The sequence below is a fragment of the Peromyscus eremicus genome, chromosome 7, assembly GCF_949786415.1.
Source record: "Peromyscus eremicus chromosome 7, PerEre_H2_v1, whole genome shotgun sequence".
Classification (NCBI taxonomy): Eukaryota; Metazoa; Chordata; class Mammalia; order Rodentia; family Cricetidae; genus Peromyscus; species Peromyscus eremicus.
The window spans coordinates 101,515,775-101,536,255 of record NC_081422.1 but is presented as its reverse complement, the minus strand read 5'-3'; the positions used below and the strand labels follow the sequence as shown (position 1 = coordinate 101,536,255).

Here is a 20,481-nt window from a genome sequence, read left to right as displayed (position 1 = left end):
TCCTGAGGCCTAGTTCCACCTAGGGCTGCCAGAAGGGCACCAGCAAGTCACTGGCTTGCTAGGGTCTGGCCATCTGGCTGTCAGGTCTGAGTGCAGGAGAGAGAATTTGGCAAAGGAGAGTGAGGGAGAAGGCAAGGTGGAAACCTGCTTGAAAGGCTTAGGCTAGAGAAGTGTTCAAGGACATGCCACCTCAAATTCAATACTTGGCTGAGCTTCAGTGGGGTCCAGACTTCAGCTGTAGCCAGGAACCCTGACTCTTCAGAAGGAAGCCTTATAGTGTATGTGTATAGCTGTTTGTGTCTGTTGGGTACTAGCTACAGTCAGGGAGCCGCCCAGATGTCATTGCTAACCCTCAGCTTTGATGGGCCCCGAGGAGCCCAGGACACAGCAGTGAAGCAAGGGTGGGGGCGTCTGTGGTTTGTCATAAGCTCCTTCCCTAATCTTTTTGTCTCTCCCACAACTGTGACTGGGCAAACTGTTGCCCATTCTGAGTAGAGATGAGTGGGCTCCGGTGTGGCTATGGGGTCTCTCCATGGGTGGTGCTGTAGCAGTGGCTACAATAGGGACTTTGCAAGCAGGTCCTGTCCAAAGGCTCCCTTTGTTACTGAGGCTTACCGTTTTACCCTGGGGAAACAGAGGCCCAGAGAGACAAGGGTATTACTTAAAGCATACTAAGAATAGAGTCTGGGCCTCTTGTCCCTGAGCCTGTGTTCATTCTCATGCTTGGGGACACTGTTTAAGAAGGATCATGTAGAGTCATGTACCTGTATGAATGAAGTCAACTTGCCGTGGGGATTAGAGGAAGTTCTCATGGGTCCCTGGAAGAGGGAGGAAAGTCTGGTTCACTGGGGAGAATGGAGGAGGTATGTACAGAAAGTTTGGCCAGGATGTCATGCCTGTCCTTTGTGGAGCCCACCTCTTGTTCTTATCTTGTTCCCATAATGCATTGTAAGTGTTTCCTCCTTTCATCCCTCCTTCATGGATGTAGTCACCTAATTTACAAGTAATATCAGAGACAAAGCCGGGCTCTGTGCCAGGCCCTGTTCCCCAGGACTGGGAACCAGAGGTGACCAAGCAGACAGACCCTGCTCTGTGGGCTCACAGTTTGATGAGGGAGGCAGCGGGATGTTGGCCTTGGGAGAGATTTCGAGAATAGTCATGTGATCAGGGACTAGTTATTTCCTCTCTTTGTGCTTCAGTTTCTTATCTAAAAAATAATGATAATGATGTACTTGCCTCCTAATATTTGTAACATGTTCTGAACAAAACCAGGCACATTGAAAATACAGTGTCTGTGTATATTTGTTTAAGGAGTGATCAAAGGAACAAGCTAATTGTAGGCTGTGAGCATTGTGGCATGGGAGGTAAAAAGGGCTATGACGTGGGAGCTTTCTGGGGAGCTGGGAATGTTTGCCATCTCGATGGGCGTGTGGTTCCCAGGGTGTGTGGGATTGTCTAAACTCATTGAACCAGACCTGTGAGACCTGGATATTTTACTGACTGTAAATTATACTCAATAAACAAACAAACAGAAACTATATAGACAGAGGAGAGAAATACAGGGTGAAAGGAGACTGTTGGATTCCTTTTTAGGAAAGATGGTCAGGAGGACTTCTGGAAGGAGGTGACATTAGGGGAAATCCTGAAGGAGAAGGAGGAGGAGGAGGAGGAGGAGGAGGAGGAGGAGGAGGAGGAGGAGGAGGAGGAAGAGAAGGAGGTTCTAGCTATGGGAAAAGAAGATGAGGAAACTTAGCTTTTACAAGATTTGGAGGCTGACAATGTAGCTCAGTTGGTAGAGCACTTGATCCCCAACACTGCATAAACCAGGTGTGGTGGCACATGCCTATAATCCCAACTCTCAAGAGGTAGAGGCAGGAGGATCAGGAGCTCAAGGTCATTCTTGGCTATATAGTGAGTTCAAAACCAGCCTGGGCTCTATGAGACCTTGTTTAAACAAACAAACAAACAAACAAACGCCTAGCAGTAGGAGTGCACACCTTTAATCCCAGCACTCAGGAGGCAAAGGCAGGTGGATCTCTGAGTTCGGGGCCACCCTGGTCTACAGAGTGAGTTCCAGGACAGCCAGGGCTACACAGAGAAACCCTGTCTCTCAAAAAACAATAAAACAGAAACAAAAACAAAACCAGATGTATGTGGTCAGAGAGATGGCTCAGTGAGTATAAATCACTTCCTGCACAAGCTGGCAATCCCCAGCATTCATGTAAAAGGTGGGTGTGGCAGAGCATGTCTGTTACTACAGAGGCTGAGATGGCAGATCCTAGGGACTCACTGGACAGCCAATATAGCTGAAACAGGGAACACCAAGTTCAGTGAGAGACCCTGTTTCCAAAAAAAAAAAATGGTGATAGTGCTGGAAAGATGGCTCAGGGTTAAGAGTGCCCACATGGTAACTCATGACTGTCTGTAACTCCAGCTCCAGGGAATCTGACACCCTCTTCTGGCTTCCTTGGGTACCACGCTCACATGTGATGCACATACATCGATGCAAGCAAACACTCATACACATAAAATAAAAATAATTCTTTTAAAAAGTGGAGAGGAAGTGTGATGTTGCCGGGTGGTGGTGGCGCACACCTTTAATCCCAGCACTTGGGCGGCAGAGCCAGGTGGATCTCTGTGAGTTCGAGGCCAGCTTCGTCTACAGAGCTAGGTCTAGGATAGCCAAAACGGTGCAAAGAAACCCTGTCTCAAAAAAAAAAAAAAAAAAAAAAAAGAGAGAGAGACAGACAGACAGACACACACACACACACACACACACACACACACACACAGAGAGAGAGAGAGAGAGAGAGAGAGAGAGAGAGAGAGAGAGAGAGAGAGAGAGAGGAGACACCCATTAGTGCTCTGGCTTTCACAAGTTCATGAACAGGCAAGTACACCCACTCATACACACACACACACACACACACACACACACACACACACACACACACCCCGATCTGAGGCTATGCTGAGGGACAAACCAAGGTGGCAGAAGTGACAGTCCAGGAGGTTTCTTGGCAGCTGGGCCTAACTGGGCCCAGGTTCAGGGCTCTGACCCTGTGGTCTCACCTGCAGAGAGTGCAGAGGAATCATTCATTGATTTACTGGGAGCAGCCATTGTCCCATGCCTGTGCCTCTTCTGGGGGCGGGGGCTTGGTACTAAAGGACTATTTATTTAGTCTCCAGGGGAAGTAGGGGAGGGGCCTCACACAGCTTCATCTCAGAGCATCAGGCCCAGCTCTGCGTTTCTATGACTCCTCTGTGGCAGCCCTCTTTCCTCCCTCGCTCCGCTCCTCCCTTCGGCCAGCCCTCACCATGCCCCTCCTTCATTTGCTCAGGCCAGCAGTGTTTCCTCTAAGGACCAGCCAGGGAACCCCAGTTCACCTGCCTTGCTTTCGCTGTGCACCTGCTCCCAACCTGGTAAAACAGAGGGAGGGGCTGCTTGTCCTGCTGGCCTGGACAAACTGTTTAGGGCCCAGAGGTAGCAGATCATGAGGTGGGTGAAGAAGACAAGTCTGGGTGCTGGGGCTGAGGGTGTTTGTCTAGAGGGCCTGTGTCCACAGATGGAGAAGAGGAGGGGCACCTGACCTTGCTGGATGCATTCCATCTGTGAGCTTGGGGTCTCTCAGAAGAGGGAGGGCTTGGGTGGGAATGAATGACAGAGGGAGTCAGAGTGAGGAGGGGTCTAAAGCCAGTCTGGGAGGCCTGACAGACAGGTCAGCCTGGGGAGCAGGAAGGTTAGGAGGTAGACGAGGAATATGTCTAAAGAAGGCTGGCTCACCTAGGGGCCCATGGCTGAGAACGACAGAGCCACCCGGGACACGGTAGAGGTGGGCTGCTGTGGTGATTGCAGGATCTGAGACGAAGGTCCTCAGCTCTGACAGCGGGAAGCTGCTGCTGCAGTGTGGACCGCAAAAGTATTCTGCGAGGCCAGGCTCCGTGGTACCCAGAAGTGGCCTTGGCCCACAGTGTTCAAACATACCTACCCCGGACAGGGTAACAGAGTAGGGAACTCAGAACTGACAGAGGGGCTTAGTAACTTCTGGCTCCCTGTATTTCTTGCACTGCCTGGATTCCCAGGCCGAAGCAGAGAGAAACAACCCCAGAGCTGGAGGAACAGCCAAAGGGCAGAAGATTCCAGAAACCACTGCTTTCCTCTCTCTTCCCTGGGACACTGCCCCATCTTTATCCGAGAGCTTGCTTCTATAGCTTTCTCAATTGTGCCTGTGTAAACTGGCTCTCCCCATCTTGTATCAGGGAAACTGAGGCCAGTGTGTCCTAGGTTCCTCTAGGTGCTGAGCAGGGCAGAGATGATTGGAGCACTGATCCTCAGCCTTCCTCAAATAAAAAGTAAAATACAGCTGGTCCTTGGATGAGCGAGGCTGCTGGGGTGGCTTGTCACTACTGTCCCATTCTGGGCCCTCTCCGCTTGTATGCCGGCTTCTCTCACAACTCCTCCAGGCTCTCACTCCCAGGGTTTGCTCATTTCCGATGATCAGCCTTCTGGAAGGCAGCCATAGCCCAAGGCTGTTAACCTGGGCGAGATTCCTGACACTTGCCTACTTCATGCCCGCTTTACTGAGATGAGTCTTGTGGGGATGACTCTGTTATTACTGCATTTTACAGGGTTGTGGGCTGTGGCTTGGAGCTGTGCATACTTACTTAAGGTCAGAGTAAGTCCTGGAGGAATTCAATCCCCAAACTACATCCAACTCCACTCAGTTGTCATTTTCCTCAGTTAGAGTCCTCCTTGTCCTGAGTTTATACCTCTGTGTTATAACCTGGGGTCTATATAGGCATAGGATGAGGGTGGGGTCACCTTGAGGTGATTCCATCTCTAGCATCATCCCTTTGCTCTGCACAGAAGATCTCAAGGAGGCTACAGAGTTATGTTGAAAGCCAGAGGTCATGACCAAACAGCTAATTTTATCTTATTTATTTAATTTTGGTGTGTGTGTGTGTGTGTGTGTGTGTGTGTGTGTGTGTGTGTGTTTAGAAGACAACTTCCTTCCTTCTACTATGTGGGTCCCAGAGATCAAACATGGGTCACCAGGCTTGGTTACAGGCACTTTTACCCACTGAGCCTTCTCAGCAGCTCCAAGCAACTCATTTTAGAAGCACTTTTCTTGGTAGTGACAGTTTTGTCCCTGCACCCACTCCTGGAGAATGTGATGTCTTAATTACCTTTGCTCTTACGGGAACGCAGCTGTGTCTCCCTCCACTCAGGGTCAGGTCCCAGAGGGATAGACTGACGGACACAGGCCTCCCTGCCTCTTCAGACAGCCTCTGTATATATAGTTCCATTGTGTTCTGATCTTACCTTTTGCCTCCCTCTAGCACCCCCATATTCCCATAGAGATTCTGGATGATGGACACAAGGCGTCACCAAGGGCCTGCAGATCCCAATCAGCCTGGATAACTGGGCAACCCTGTCATCAGTTGTAAAAACGAGGCTGTAAAGATACGTGGTCCCTGGCCTGCTGCCCCGTGACTCATATGATCCACCACAAACCTTGCTCAATCTCTACTTCATTTGCTTCCCCTGAAAAGAGAACCAGGGACTTTTCTGACCTCTGAACTCTAGCCTGTCAGGGTCTAACCGCCCAGGGCCCTCTAGACCTCTTGGCCAAGCTGCTTGTGCCCAGGGTCAACCCCTCAAGTTCAGAGGCTCACTGGACCATAAAGCAGGGAAAAGTGGATTTCAGTTTTCATTCTGCCCCTCACAGATAAATTCCTGACGCTTGGGCAGGTCACAGGCCTCTTTGAGCAAGGGGAGGGGGGTAGTAAGCATGAGCCTGATGCCCTTGGTGCCTGCCTCCCACAGCTCCTGTATGACAGCCCCAAGGCCCGGCAGGAAGTGGATCACCACTGGCAGGCCTCAGGCGGCCCCCACATCGTGAGCATCCTGGACGTGTATGAGAACATGCATCATGGCAAGCGCTGCCTCCTCATCGTCATGGAATGGTAGGCAGGTACCCTGCCTTTAACCCCTCTGGTGTCCTTGTGCCCCCAGGATCACTGCTATCCAAGGACTTTCTTCTCCAGATAGCAGCTCCGAGTGCCACTCCAGCTCTTAAGGAGGAGTGCAGTGGACAGTCACAGGCCTTGGATTTGTAGAGCTGGCCACCAGGGCATTTCCACAAGGGCAGGAAAAATACTTCCATAGCTTTCTGTTGCCTTTCTGGACAGGACTTCCACTCTGCAAGGAGGTGTCAGAAAAGGCTGCCAGGCCCTGAATGTGTGGGCAGGGAGCTTTGGGACAGAGTAGGATACACATGGCTCTTGACTTTCTCCTTTCTATGGGACTTGTCCTATTGGATGCTGGGTATTGAGGCCTGGGGACAGGAGCCATTGGCCGCTTCCACCCTGGGTTTGTGCCATCAGTACTAGGGCACAACCTTAGCCTTCCTCAGACCCTATGCCCCCTGTCTGGGTTCTTTTGTCTGCCTATCAAGCGTCTCCTGCCTCCATAAGTTAGCTAACTATTCATAAGTTAGCTAGCTGTGGGACTGTGGGCACCTGCTAATCTTTCTGAATCTCTGTAACTCAAATGTTAAATGTGGAGGAAGATCGTAATGAGGTGTTCACCCCGAGCTTGACTCTGTTCCAAGCTCTCCCTGTATATCACCCAGTCAATCTTCATGACTCCTGGAGGTTGGTGTTATTATTCCCCTTTAACAAAAGAGGTAGCTGAGGGAAAGAACCAGACCAGGCTTCCGTGGCAGTGTGCATGAAGGGTGGAACTCAGGGCATAGCACACCCCAATCACCCGGAGAGCCATGGACCATGAAGATGACAATGGACGTCTCGTTATGCATCTGGAGGAGTACCCTTGGATAGGGTTGGGGGTGTCCAAGGTCTCACAGCCAGGCAGAGCCAGCACCACAGGGAGCATGGGAGTTTCCTGGCAAGGATCCGGGCCTACCACCTTTTCTTAGTTCCGAAAGTTCAGATCAATCCACCCAAGCTGACAGCCCACCATCTGCCAGGCACATGGGCCCAGGCCTCTGATCCAGGGCAGAGCGAACTGGTGATACTCAGTTCTCCTCCTTTCTGCCTGTCTTGCAGCATGGAAGGTGGTGAGTTGTTCAGCAGGATCCAGGAGCGTGGTGACCAGGCTTTCACTGAGAGAGGTTTGTGTGGGCCCTGGGGCCAGTGAGGAGTTAATGTGGGAAGGCTACACAGGAGTTGCTATGAGATACTGGGCAAGGCCTGCCCCTCGCTGAACCTCAGGATTCACATAAGAACCAAAGAGAATGAGGCAGACTCTCCCATCCCCTCAAGGGGTTGGTTCTTTGAATCTGTAACATTATAGACAGACTATCTGTGGTCTTGAGGTGGAAAACTTGGTGCTGACCCATGGTAGAACTGATATGAGGTAGTGGAGGCCTGAGGAAAGAGGTCTGGGTGATCTCAGAACATCCTCGGAGGAAACTGAAGTGTCTGGGCCGGTATCTAGGATGGAAGATCTACTTAGGTTGCAGGACTGCCGCCCAGTGCTCAAGAGAGATTATAGGGTGGGTGTCCCTCAGGTCACATGACTTATAACTGACATTGTGTCCCCCTTCCTCTCTCTGTGCCTGCAGAGGCTGCAGAGATAATGCGGGACATTGGCACTGCCATCCAGTTCTTGCACAGCCAGAACATTGCCCACCGAGATGTCAAGGTGAGCTGCCAGAACTCAGCCTGGGGGACAGCGAAGGAGTGCCTCACTCATGGCTCCCAGCACTCACTGAACTGAGCCCAACTGCCTTGCCTCAGCTTCCCCGCTCAGACTGCTCTTCTCTCCTCCCATGGTACAGCACACGCATTCTGCTCTTGCCAGATGGACCTCCTTGTTTTCTTCAAACACTGGGTAACCCCAATAGTAAGGAGAATGGCTGCCTGCTTCCAGCCAGTGGGCCCCGACAAGCATCTCTTTTCATCCTCACCTGGCTCTGTGGGATGGGGCCATTACCCATTTCATAGACAAGCAAACTGAGGCTCTTTGAGAAATCCCCTGTCTTGCTTTAGGCTGTGAAGTTGCTGCGTGGGGATTCATTTGTTCGTTTGCTCAGCAAGAAGTTTTATGACCATCAGTGTGCCAGACCTTTGAGAGGGGCTGCCTTATAGTGTAGGTCTTCTGTGAAGTCACAGATAGAGTTTAAACCGATTAGGCTCCCAATCAACAGCATTTAAATAGAAAGAAGCCATTTGCTGGTTATTTGGGGAAGGAATCCAGGTGGTCCCAGGGCTGGGCTTGCTTGCCGTCCCAGTGAACGGGCTTGAAAGATAGGAAGCACAATGCTCCAAATGTTCTTTCCTGGGAAAACTGAGGTCTCCCGGGCAGCCCTACATACACATAGCTACATGCACGCACACACATAAACATTTGTGTGTGAGCCACTGTTAGCACAGAGTCTGTTCCTCCTCGCCTCTGCTTGGCTTATTTCCTCCTAAGCCTGGACCTAGGAGAGCAGAGAGGCTAGCTGACATGCCTCTCTGGTTGAGGGCTGCCAGCCTGTACAGTTACCTTTTGATTCAGGATACACACGCAGCCAAAGCAGATCCACCTTCTAAATCCTTGTTTTATGTTAGCCCCTGAGTTCCCTTTTTCCTAAGGGAAGAAAAGCCTGCAGAGCAGAATATGCTAAACCGCTTCTCTGTTTATTCTGATCCAAGGTCAGATCATCTCAAACAGAACTAAGAAACAGCTCCCACTGGATCCAAACTGGAGCGCGATTTTTCCACCCCAGTTTTACTTGGGCATCATCCCTCCTGCTCCTTGGCATAGGCCTGGATCCTACCTGTTCACTAAAAGCCAGCTTTCAGGGCTGCCTCCTCCATGGAGCCCTGCTGGCTGTCCCCATCTGCCAGGCCCATCTGTGCTTTGCAACTAGGAAGATTTCTTCTGTGTAGCTCCTGAGGTCTGTGTTTGGGGGTACCTGCTCCCTTGAGCTATCTCAAATGGGCCTAGCCTGCTGGCTTTGTGGGCTTCCTTCTGGGTTGGATGTGGGACATGTGCTTGGCAATACTGGCTTATGAGCTGTCTGCTTTCTATTCTACTCCAGCATCTTTCTGGCATTTCATGGTATTCACACCAACTTAGGAACAGAAGTTTCTGCCTAGGGGCTTCCTATGGCACCTGGTCATTCATGGTCTTGTCTGAACACCTGCCTCATTTTTCTCTCTGTGAATGAAGGTATCAACTCCAATCCCTGTTGATGACCAAGGTCCAGATCTTTTCATAAAACAGAGCTGGCTCATCATGTAATGGGATGGAGGCAGGGATTAGAGATTACTTTGGGGCTCTGTCTCCTCCTAGTACCTTCCTCTTTACCAATGCTTTCTTTCTCTTCCGGATGTAGCCTGAAAACCTGCTCTATACATCCAAGGAGAGAGATGCTGTGCTTAAGCTCACCGATTTTGGCTTTGCCAAGGAAACCACCCAAAATGCCCTGCAGACACCCTGTTACACCCCCTATTATGTGGGTGAGTCTTAATGTGTGTGGCTTGTATCCCCCTTGCTGTATACTGCTGTAGAACGGGGCAGCCAGTGGGTTGTGGGAACCAAGGAGTTAAAGCCTGATGAGGAGGGAGGAGGGAGGAGAGAGGAGGGAGCACTCTTGTCTGCATGGAGGCGGGTGACGTGGGGGGCCGGAGGCTGCAAAAATATTCTTCCAAACTTCAGCTTCTGCTTTTGAAAATAGATCCAGGAAAATTCTGGCTGTGGCCTGTGAGCTGAATGACATCACAGCAGCTCTAAATATATACGTGATAAAAGGCTGCCATCAGCTCGGGACGGAGCCCAACGGCGGTTGTTTTTCTCCGGTTTTCATCTTCATATTCAGAGAGTGGGCAGGCCTTTTCTCCTACATTAGAGGGATACAGGGTACTAGTCACCTGCCTGTGGGAAAGGGTCCCTTGAGCCAGGAATTAGGTGGGACTTGGGGGGCGGGGGTCCCACACTTATGATTCCTGGGAAAGCTCCAGGCAGCCTCCACGATTGCCAAAGGCTCCTGTAACAAGTGCCCCTTTCCGGAGAGTAGGGCAATAACTGAAGCTTTTTCCCTTTGGGGAGGGCAGCTAAGGGGTAGGAAACTCCCGAAACGGCCCCCTGCTGACCAGGGTGAATTCTGCAGGACTTTAATGTTAAGTCTGGCCTGCTGACCTCGTTGCACTGATTGGAAGACCGAGGTCGATGTGGGGTAGCCAAGCTGACAGGAATGCAGAAGTCTGTGATCTAGGCTGTGCGTTCAGAGAGATGAGAGACGCAACACAATGCAGCCGGCAGACCCTCCTGTCGGTGGCAGGGCCTCACCGAACTTGGGGCTGGTCTTCTTTCCCCCTCTCTTACCAAGTTGAGACTGGCAGAGGGGCCCTAAGTAGACAGGGGGCTGTCTGAAGCAGCTTATTTTTTTTTTCTGGGTGCTGTCTCTCCTCCCCCTACTTCACACACATACTGCCTTCCCAGAAGGTGCCAGACGCCAGTCTGCTCTGCCCTACCTCCCAGCCTGCGTACCTGTTCCTCACCTTACCCAGCCTTAAGACTCCTTTCTAGTTCCCAAGACCCTTGGAGCTGAAAGATCTATTCTCTCTGCTCTGGCAGCTCCCGAGGTCCTGGGTCCAGAGAAGTATGACAAGTCGTGCGATATGTGGTCCCTGGGTGTCATCATGTACATCCTGTGAGTACTGCTCCTCCACTGACCCACCCCACCCTGCCCCAGCCTTCTGCCTCTACTTTTCCATGTACCTTTAGTATCATTCAGCTTCTCACCCTTTGTGTCCTTAGGGACATGCCATCCCTTGGGCCAGGTTATCTTTTGTTTCTTGTGTCGTGAGACACCTTCCTTGAGACTGCCTGAGGGCTTCCTCATGTCAAGGCTGATGGCATTCCTGGGATATGTTCAAGAGTCTGCAGGGGCTGGTGTTATTGCTGTGGTGTTTGGCTGCCTGTCTCCCTAGTGAAAGGAGAGGATTGGTCTGCCTGACCCTTGTGTGCCCAACCCTTGTACCAAATGACTCCTTGTCTTTCCCAGTTTGTGTGGGTTCCCACCCTTCTACTCCAACACCGGCCAGGCCATCTCTCCAGGAATGAAGAGAAGGATTCGATTGGGCCAGTATGGCTTTCCTAAACCTGAGTGGTCAGAGGTCTCTGAGGATGGTGAGTGAACTTCTCTGCCCAACCTGGTCCCTTCAGCCTTTGTTTTGGGAGACATCCCTTCGGCTGTCAAACTGACCTGTGTTTAAATCCTAGCTATGTGAACCTAGACACGTCATTAGAACTTTTCAAGTCTCAGTTTCTTTATCTGTCAAGTGGGCTCAAAATTTGTCTCCCCAGCCAGGTGTGGTGGCGCATACCTTTAATTTACCATTTGGGAAGCAAAGGCAGGCAGATCTCTACAAATTTGCATAGAGTTCCAGAACAGCCAGGACTATAGAGACCCTGTCTCGAGAAAAAAGTTGTCTCCCAAGGACCCCCTCTTCCTTATAGTCCTTGTTCACACTTTCCTTCCTGTGGGAGCCCGTTCTCGGGTTCCTCGTGGCTTTACCCAGCAGGTCCTCATAGAGGATGATTAGACCACGGGCCTGAGTGCAGGTGTCTGAGATGGTCTGCACTTGGCTGTGCTGGGGGAGGAGGTCTTTTGCTCCACCCCTTGGCGTCTCTATAAAAACCCTGGGGCAGAGGCAGTCGGGGCCCGTTGGAATAGGTTCCAGGCCCTCTCGAGGCTATCCTTTATTTTCTATCTGTTTATCTCCGCGATATTCTCCGCAATAAATCCTTCTATCTAATATTTCCTGCTGCTCGCACTCAAGAAAACTCTGGGGAACTGTGGGGGTGGTTGGGTAAACGCCCCACAGAATGGCGCCATGAACAGGGACTAAAGAAAAAAGAAAAAAGGGACTAAAGAAAAAAAGGGGGGACTAAAAAAGAAGGGGGGACTAAAGACAAATGAACAGGGACTAAAGACAAAGTAATAGGGACTATTGAATAAGGAAAATAATAGTTTTATTACAGAGTTTTTGGCGAAAGTGCTGAGTTCAGCCCTGCCAGTGGATGAGGCATGCCGGTGTTATGGAAAATATATATTTTTTATATATATTGAGAGGCAGGGGTTTTATCCTCGAGAGAAAAGGAAAGCGGACTGGAAGGATGTCCGATGCTGCAGCGAAATTCTCTTCTGTCAAAATTTTCTATCTTCTATCCCTTTCTCAATTTCTATCTGTGAAAAATAAGTATAAGGCATAGGGTAGTAATATAGTTTAGGAAAAACTTAGAAGTGTAAGATTGTGTAGAAAAAAATAGGCAACTAGACAGAAAAACTCAATTTTCTAACTTTGGGGGCTATGAACGCAAACTGGGGAAAAAAAATCTTTCTTTGGGCTTTTTGGGTAGTAAAAACTCTTCTTTGAGCTTATGGGGAAGAAAAAGTTTCCTATGGAAGCTTTTGACCTGGGGCAGCTGAAATGCTAAGTCCAAGCGGCAGGAGAAAGTGATTTCTCCCTGAGGCAAAAATGGGGATGTAAAAAGCCAAAAAGTTTAAAGTTGGGAAGTTCTGGGAAAAGTTGCTCTTTCTCTTGGGGGGAAAAAACCTTTCTCTTAAAGCTTTTCTTGGAAAATTTGGGGGAAAAAACTCTAAAAAGCCTTCATCTTTCTCAAAAGCTCTTAAACTTGAAAACTAAAGCCTTTAACTTTCTCAAAAGGACAAAAATTAGAATCACCTGAAGATATTAATATGGAGACCACCTGTGATTAGCTCTAAGGGAAAACAACAAACCTCTTAAGACAGCAAAATCTAAGTTCTTTCAAGCTTTAAAAAATCCTCCCTGCAATGCAGGAGGCAGGGACAAGTTCCTAAAAACCTCTTCTAAGCTCTGCTAGTAAAAGACAGTGGGTCAGAGTACCCTGAGGGAAACACTTGGGAGAATGTGCGTGAAGAGTTACAGAGAGCCCAAAAGGGCGGGAAACTTTACTTGAGAAAAGCCAAAAAGCCAAGCTTTTCAGTTATGCCCAGCTGAGGCATCAAGGGTTTTGTTTTTGAATGAGCGTTTCAGAATGAAAAGGTGCTCCTAATCGTCCTAATGCAAAGATCCCCTCAAGTAATGCAAACTGTTAGCATTGTATCCTCACTTCTGACCAAAAACCCAGAGGCGACTGGCCAGCGTCTCTGAGTTGGGGTGCATTTCAGGGATACTAGGGTTCCTGCAGTTGCAAACTTCCTGGAGCACAGAGCTGAGGCAGGAAGGTGCAGGACCCAGGGGAAGGTTGCTAATGAACAACCAAAGCTAAAGCCAGTGGGAACAGCACAGTTGTCTGCTTTCCTATAAGTCCCGGGTTGATAGGTCCACAACTGCAAAAAGAAATCTGAAAAAAAGCTTTTCTATCAAAGTAAGGACCTTTCTTGGAAAACAGTAAAGCTGAACTGTGTCTGAAGCAGTTGTGCTGCTGAGTCAGAACGCTGTCTGAGGAAAGAGCCCAGCCAGGGCAGAACAGAACTAGTAAAGCTTTCTTTTCTGTCAGAGAAAGCATCTCTTTGAGAAAAGCTTTGTTTCAACTAACTCCCGATCAGATGAGGGAGTATAGCCCTAAGGGGTGATTGCCTCTGGCATAAGCTCTGTCCTTGAGCACCCAGACAAACACAACCTACTGGGGGACTGGACCAGGTGAAGGCCTCATGAAGCAAAACACCTGTCCTAATGGGAGTTTAGAAATGGCAAAAACCTCCCTTGTTAGATTTTCAGTCTGTACGCAAACCACACAGACCCCGAAAACAGAAACGGACAAAAAGCCCCTACCTTCAGGAGCAGGGAAAGCCGCCACTGTAGTGTCGGAAACTGTTTCTGGGGTAGAGGGGATAAACTGAGACCAAACTGGGAACTGTCTGGGAAAAACACTCCGAAGAAACAGAAGGGACATAATCCTCCCCAGAAAAATATGACCTAAAAAAGCTGCTAGAATTTGAGGCGGATTGGGGAGAAAAAAAAAGCCCCTACTTCCAAGGGCAGCTAGCAGAGGTACAGAGCCGCAGATACTTGAAGCTCTGCATCTGGGGAAGGAAGGAACAAGCAAAATGAAATAGATCAGTGGGAGAAAATCTCTCTGAAAGAGCTATGAAAAAACTGTTGTAAATATTTGTTTTTCACTGACTGGCTAAGACAAACACAAGCCCCGAGGAAAGTTGCTATCAGAAATTGCCCACCTCAATGCGCGCTAACGAGGCAGGTGCAGTTCTGATTTGGGGGCCAGTGTCAATTAAAGGAGAGACACCTGTTAAAGCCAGCTGAGGAGAGACCAGAAACCTCCCAATGTCCCATAATTGAAAATGTAAAATGCTTGTTCAAATCTCCTGTTGCAAAAGCAAAAAACTTTGTTCAAACCTCCCAGGCAAGAATTTGTAAGCAAGTCTGGTAAAAAAGAACTTAAAAGTTGACTCAGACCCAAAAAGAACTATGGGAAATGACTGATATAAGGGAAATGATATAAAGGACTGATTTAAGGGACTGATACTATTATGGACTGATATAAGGGAAATGCATTCTGGGAAAGGTAGTTTTTCTGCTAAAGATGGCGACATTGCCCTGAAACACTTTTGTCAGCTCGAAAATACGTTCATGGTAAACTTTAAAATACAGCTTTTAAAAGAATAAGGAGGAAAATCATCTAAGTTTTAAGTGTCAGTTCCAATGAAACATTGAAAGGATATGGAACTAGGCACTTCGCGGTTTGGGGGTTGGTAAAATGACTTATTTACCCTAATAGCTGTGCAAAGTTTTAACGGTAGTTGGATGACAGAAAGCTACCTATAAGATCAAACAAGCCACTTTAAAATCCTTAAAGCAAGAGAGAGCAGTTTATACACTGAACGTTGTCTTAGATATGAAGGAAACTTATGCTATCTACAAAAGAAAGCTGCCATGCTTTGTGGGCCATATTAGAGTTCACTCCAATCTTCCTGGTCCTTTAGCTGAGGGTAATGCGAAATGGAAAGATCCCTGCTCGGGATTGTGGAAGGGTCCCGATCCTGTGTTAATATGGGGTCGAGGACATGTTTGTGTTTTTTCACAAGAGGAGAATGAAGCTCGGTGATTACCGGAGCGTTTCGTAAGGAGCTTGGAACTAAGAAAGGTCAGCTCCAATGATGTTCCTACAATGGAACCAGAATGAAAGTGGCTCAATTAGTGTTTCTGAGGTTTTGTCACTGGTTAATGCAAACAGTGAGGAAATAGAGTTCGGAGCTGTGCCGCTTTTGGCTTTACTAGCTCCTTTGGAAAAATACTTTATATCACCTAATAACTGTGCGATATTTGGCAAAGAGCTTACAGCAGCTAAATACGGTAATTTCACCGTCAGCATGAAGGGAAGTTTTTCGGTAGAACAAACCAAGAGTACTGCTGTAATAGAAACATTTGTCTGAATTGAAGCACTTAGGGGAACTATTATGAATTTGGGTGAAGGGACAGCCTCTAGTTAAACACCGTCTACCACTGACAGTGCATCTCTGCTGGGTCCGGAACGGCTGAGAGAACTGGCAACTTTGGAGTGTGGCATCATCCTGGGAAGGTTACAGTCCCCTAGCAACAACTATCACAATTCTATAACAACACTCACTAAATCCCAGTGTTTTATAACAAAGCTGACTATAAACTCTAAACATTAGCAATGATGTATGTACTTCCTGTCTAGTTAAGAATCTTTCTAATAGAGATAGTGATAATAAGAGTAAGAAATAGAAAAAGATGAAAATAAGATATGTAAGTTTATAAAAATTCTCTTGTTAGATCTGTGTTAAAAAATCTTTAGGTGTTTGCTAAGTTAAATATATGCTAATGGTAGCCCTATATAAGTTTGTAAAATAGATCTATAGATCCTTTAAGAATATAAGCTTGCAAGAAGTATCTAAGGTAGTCTTAAGACATGTAGTGATAAGCTTGTAAGAAGTAAAGATGTTAGCTGTAAATGTAAGTTTAAATAAGAATAAGATGGAATGAATATAAGAAATATATAAGTAATAAGAAATATATTTGCTAAAGTAGTTCTATAGTTTCCTTAAGGAGTATAAATAAGTAGATGTTAATACGTTATATGTGAGTTTGTAAAATGTAGATGTTGAATGTGAGTCTAAATGCTTTGCAAGGCAAAAGGTTATATGTGAGTTTGTAAAGTGTAAATGTTAAGTGTGAGTCTATTCTTAATGTATATGGTGAAAGAACCTGAGACATACAGAAGTTAGTGTCCTAGCAGACTGCAAAGCAGGCAGTCTGAGCGGTTTTTCAAAAGCTCCAGAAGCCGCTAAGAAGCTAAGAATGGCGGACGCCAGAACTAGCACAAGGCATCCGCAGCTGAGATTCATGGAAAATCAACGCAACACAGAAAAACCTGAGCTAACATCAAAAACGGTGCGGTTTAGAATACTACTGTCCCTAAAAAGGTCTGTCTGTGAGAACAAAAGTTGCAGAGACGCTTGTTTGAAGTAAAATTGTTAACGGCAAAAAGTTTTGGTTAAAAACCATCTCTTCATATTTGGAAGTGAAAGCCTGATACTAGAATTTATTTCTTGTTTGAACTTTTTGAACTTAAAATGAGATAAAACTACAAAGATTTTGGTTATGGATTTCTTCATATTTGGAAGGCTCGTACCAGAATTTATCATTTGAATTTTGGGACTTAAGAAATGAAATGAACAATAGAGATTTCATTGCAATGGGACAATTTTGAGTTTATTCATAAAAAAAGGAACTGTTTAAATGAAGAAATTTATTATTTCTACCTAGAGTCAAGATGTGTATGCATATATGCTTTATTAATTGATTCATGTATTCTGTGTTAAAAATGCAATTGTTTTGTGGAACTGTTTATGTAAAAATGGAATTACATACAGAACTGGTTTTGTGTTACAAACGGAACTGTTTAAATTGAAAAGTTTGGGTTTTCTAACTAGGCTTGAGATTTTGCCTAAATTATAAAGAAAAGAGGGAGAGTTAATATTCCTTAGTCTAATTTCAAAAGTTGTTTGAGTGGATTAATGTCATGTTTTTGTTAGTAAGAAATGCAAATGGGGTATACTAAGAGACTACTTTAAAAGTGTGTAAAGAGTTTTATTAAGAAACTGCTTTTGGATGTTTTACTAAAAGTTTTCAAAGTGTTCATGGTTAGACTGAAAATATTGCTTTTCAATATGGGTTTGTAGGAATTGTATAAGTTTGGGTTCCTCTAACTAGGTTTGAGATTTTGTTTAAAAAATTATAAAGAAAAGGAGGAGTTATGAGATTGAATTATGTTTGCAGAAACCTATTGATAATCACCCTGGTTTTGTGGAGTTAAGGAAATATTTAAGTTTGATGTGAATACATTGAAGTTTTTCCTATGTTCTGTTAGCAAGAAAATTCAAATGATTGAGTTAAAGTTGTAAGACGGAGAAAATTGTTAACTATGTTTAGCACCATATATGCTAATTCAAATGGTTCTGTTATGAGTTTGCTTTGAGTTGTAAGATTGAGAGAATTGTGATTATGTATAGCAATATTTATGTTAACCTGTTAATGGTAATGATGAAGCTAAGGGATTCTTTAAGTTTGTAGTTGCCTTAAGAGTTTTTGGCTTAGAAAGGGCTTGAGGCAGCTAAGACTGCTGTAGTCACCTTGGACCTAATTCAAAAGAAAAATGCCATCTATATCATCCTCTACTCCATATTGGGAGGTGTAACAGCTTGGAGATTGCTGTAAGCCATTAATAGTTATTTTTTTATATATTAAGAAAGGGGGACCTGTGGGAGCCCGTTCTCGGGTTCCTCGTGGCTTTACCCAGCAGGTCCTCATAGAGGATGATTAGACCACGGGCCTGAGTGCAGGTGTCTGAGATGGTCTGCACTTGGCTGTGCTGGGGGAGGAGGTCTTTTGCTCCACCCCTTGGCGTCTCTATAAAAACCCTGGGGCAGAGGCAGTCGGGGCCCGTTGGAATAGGTTCCAGGCCCTCTCGAGGCTATCCTTTATTTTCTATCTGTTTATCTCCGCGATATTCTCCGCAATAAATCCTTCTATCTAATATTTCCTGCTGCTCGCACTCAAGAAAACTCTGGGGAACTGTGGGGGTGGTTGGGTAAACGCCCCACACCTTCCTTGGTAGCACAAACAAATCTGCCTTGTATTAGTTGTCCATTGTTGTTTAACAAATTATCCTGAGCACTTAGTGACCTCAAACAAGACACAGCTGTTAGCTCACCATTTCTGATCATGAAGAATGTGGGAGTACTTAGAGCTCTGTCTGACAGAGCTTGTGATTTATGCAGAGGATTGAGGGACTGCAATTCACCGCTCCCCTCTTTTCTGGGTCCCCTAGCCAAGCAGCTAATCCGCCTGCTCCTGAAGACAGACCCCACAGAGAGGCTGACCATCATGCAGTTTATGAACCATCCTTGGATCAATGTGAGCATGGTCTTGGCCTGGAGTAGGGCTGGCAGGCTGGAAGGTGGTCGCCCTGGAGGCGTGGGTGCAGGGCTGGGCTGGAACCTTGCACAGTGATGTGTGGTAACACCCCACCTGTAGCCCGGCCTGGCTGCTGTCCCAGGCAGGCTCCTTCACCTCTCTCAGCCTCCATTGCCCTACCTGAGAATGGGAGAAGGTATGTGGTGGTGGTAGCCTAGGCTGTACCACACAGTTCCGGGCTCTAACCCATGGGCTTGGGATTCCTTCTAGCAATCAATGGTGGTCCCACAGACCCCACTCCACACAGCCCGAGTGCTACAGGAAGACAAAGACCACTGGGATGAAGTCAAGGTGGGTAGATTCTTCCTCAGTCTCTATACAATACTGGATGGTATCTCCTTAGAATCTGGAGTTTGGTTCTTCCCCTGTGCCTAGAGGATGTCAGTGACTGCCCTAGTGATCCATCCTGGGCATGCCACTGAGCACTGGGCTGCTACACTTTCCCATTTAGGGTGGTGCTCATGGGGTACTCTTAGTGAGGGGACTTTAGGCTTAGGACTCCATGAAAGGATTTGGGGCCCAAGCATTGGCCAGGAACTTTCTTATGACCTGGCATTTGCGACAGGAACCGGCCTTGTTTTAGACGTAGTAAGGGTCAAGGTTGTCCCTATGAGATAGCATGGTAGAGCACTGGGATATCCAGGGTACAGTCTCCACGCTTCAGACGCTTGGGGACCTAGGGAAATGTCATTGTCTGTAGGTCGTCTTGTGGTTCTGTGCAAGTGCCATTGGCTCAGTTCTCTGTCCAAGTGGCCTTGGTGTGGTCTCAGGGGGTCATCTGTTTCTTTTGCCTTCGTGAACAAGCTCAGTGTCCACCACAAAAAAATTGTAGGGAGGATTATGTGTCCAAGGCCACGCACGTAGTGGGCACTGGAGCAGTGCATCTGTTACTCCTGTCAGTGATGTGTTTGAGGGGGCTTCCCAGGCATGACCGTGATGGCTTCTGATGTTGGGTTATCCTGATCTCTTCTTTCTCCCATGCTAATGGTACGCAGGAGGAGATGACCAGTGCCCTGGCCACCATGCGGGTGGACTACGACCAGGTCAAGATCAAGGACCTGAAGACCTCTAACAACCGGCTCCTCAACAAGCGGAGGAAAAAGCAAGCAGGCAGCCCCTCAGCCTCACAAGGGTGCAACAACCAGTAGCTCACGGGGGAGCCAGAATGACAGACTGCCATGTCCCGACAGACTGCCATGTCCCGAGGCTCTGGCCGGGAAGGGCCGGAGTCGTGTTTTATAAGAAAAGGATAATTTTGTTGTCTTAATGTGTCACATTGAACTTGAGGACGAAGAGCTTGGCCCAAGAGTCCCAGCCTAAGTTCAGGCCCTAGAAAGCTCCTAGGCCCCGGGGATGGTGAGCCCTCTGCTACAGCAAAAGCAACCTTGGCCTCTGTGGCTTGGGTGAGGCCACAGCTCTGTTCTGCTTTAGGACTTGGCCTTACTTCTAGGCCTCTGGGAGTTGTGGCAGACCTACCCTTTTTCTACAGAGACATACCCTGCTGTGTGGGCAGATGGGTCTGGCCTTGAGAAAGGTAGCTGGCCATTGGTTGCTATGGTGACCAGAGGCCATGTTGCTGTCTATGAATACTGAACAAAAGAGGAAGGAGGAACAGTCAAGGGGCTACCTTCTTGGGGAGGTTTATCTCTCACAGTGGCTGCTCCTCCCCAGCCTCACTTCTCTTTGGTCTGCCAGAGGCTGTATAGTCCAGCTTGCTTACTTCCCTGGGTGGTCCAGCCCTGCCTTCCTGTAGCACAGGCCCACACAGCACTCAGTCCACTAGAGTCCCTGGGGCCAAGCATCCTGTCACTACCCCCTGTCCAAAAGGTAACTTATCATCTCAACTGAAGGTGTGGGTATGCGTGCTGGGGGTGGGTATCCTTAACCTTTTTCCATTTTGGAAAACATCACTGTGACAAAAGCCCCTGCCTCTTCCTGCTCACCAGATCTCAGGTAGGGAAGTCCCTCTCTGCTGAAAGCAAGGGCTACTCTGGGGTTACTTTTGTGAAAGGGAGT

General features: G+C 47.6%; 1 protein-coding gene across 2 annotated transcripts in view; it reads left to right on the top strand.

Moving 5' to 3' along the window:
- Positions 1 to 19,646, top strand: part of Mapkapk3 (MAPK activated protein kinase 3) — a 39,583-nt gene extending 19,937 nt beyond the window's left edge. For both annotated transcript variants that reach the window (XM_059268558.1, XM_059268559.1), the window contains exons 3-11: positions 5,828 to 5,967; positions 7,072 to 7,136; positions 7,590 to 7,669; positions 9,351 to 9,474; positions 10,592 to 10,667; positions 11,022 to 11,146; positions 18,320 to 18,405; positions 18,676 to 18,756; positions 19,461 to 19,646. In XM_059268558.1, the coding sequence (XP_059124541.1) occupies positions 5,828 to 5,967; positions 7,072 to 7,136; positions 7,590 to 7,669; positions 9,351 to 9,474; positions 10,592 to 10,667; positions 11,022 to 11,146; positions 18,320 to 18,405; positions 18,676 to 18,756; positions 19,461 to 19,613 (930 nt within the window). In that variant the 3' untranslated portion in view covers positions 19,614 to 19,646. The remainder of the gene's footprint in view (positions 1 to 5,827; positions 5,968 to 7,071; positions 7,137 to 7,589; positions 7,670 to 9,350; positions 9,475 to 10,591; positions 10,668 to 11,021; positions 11,147 to 18,319; positions 18,406 to 18,675; positions 18,757 to 19,460) is intronic.
- The last annotated feature ends 835 nt before the right edge of the window (positions 19,647 to 20,481 follow it).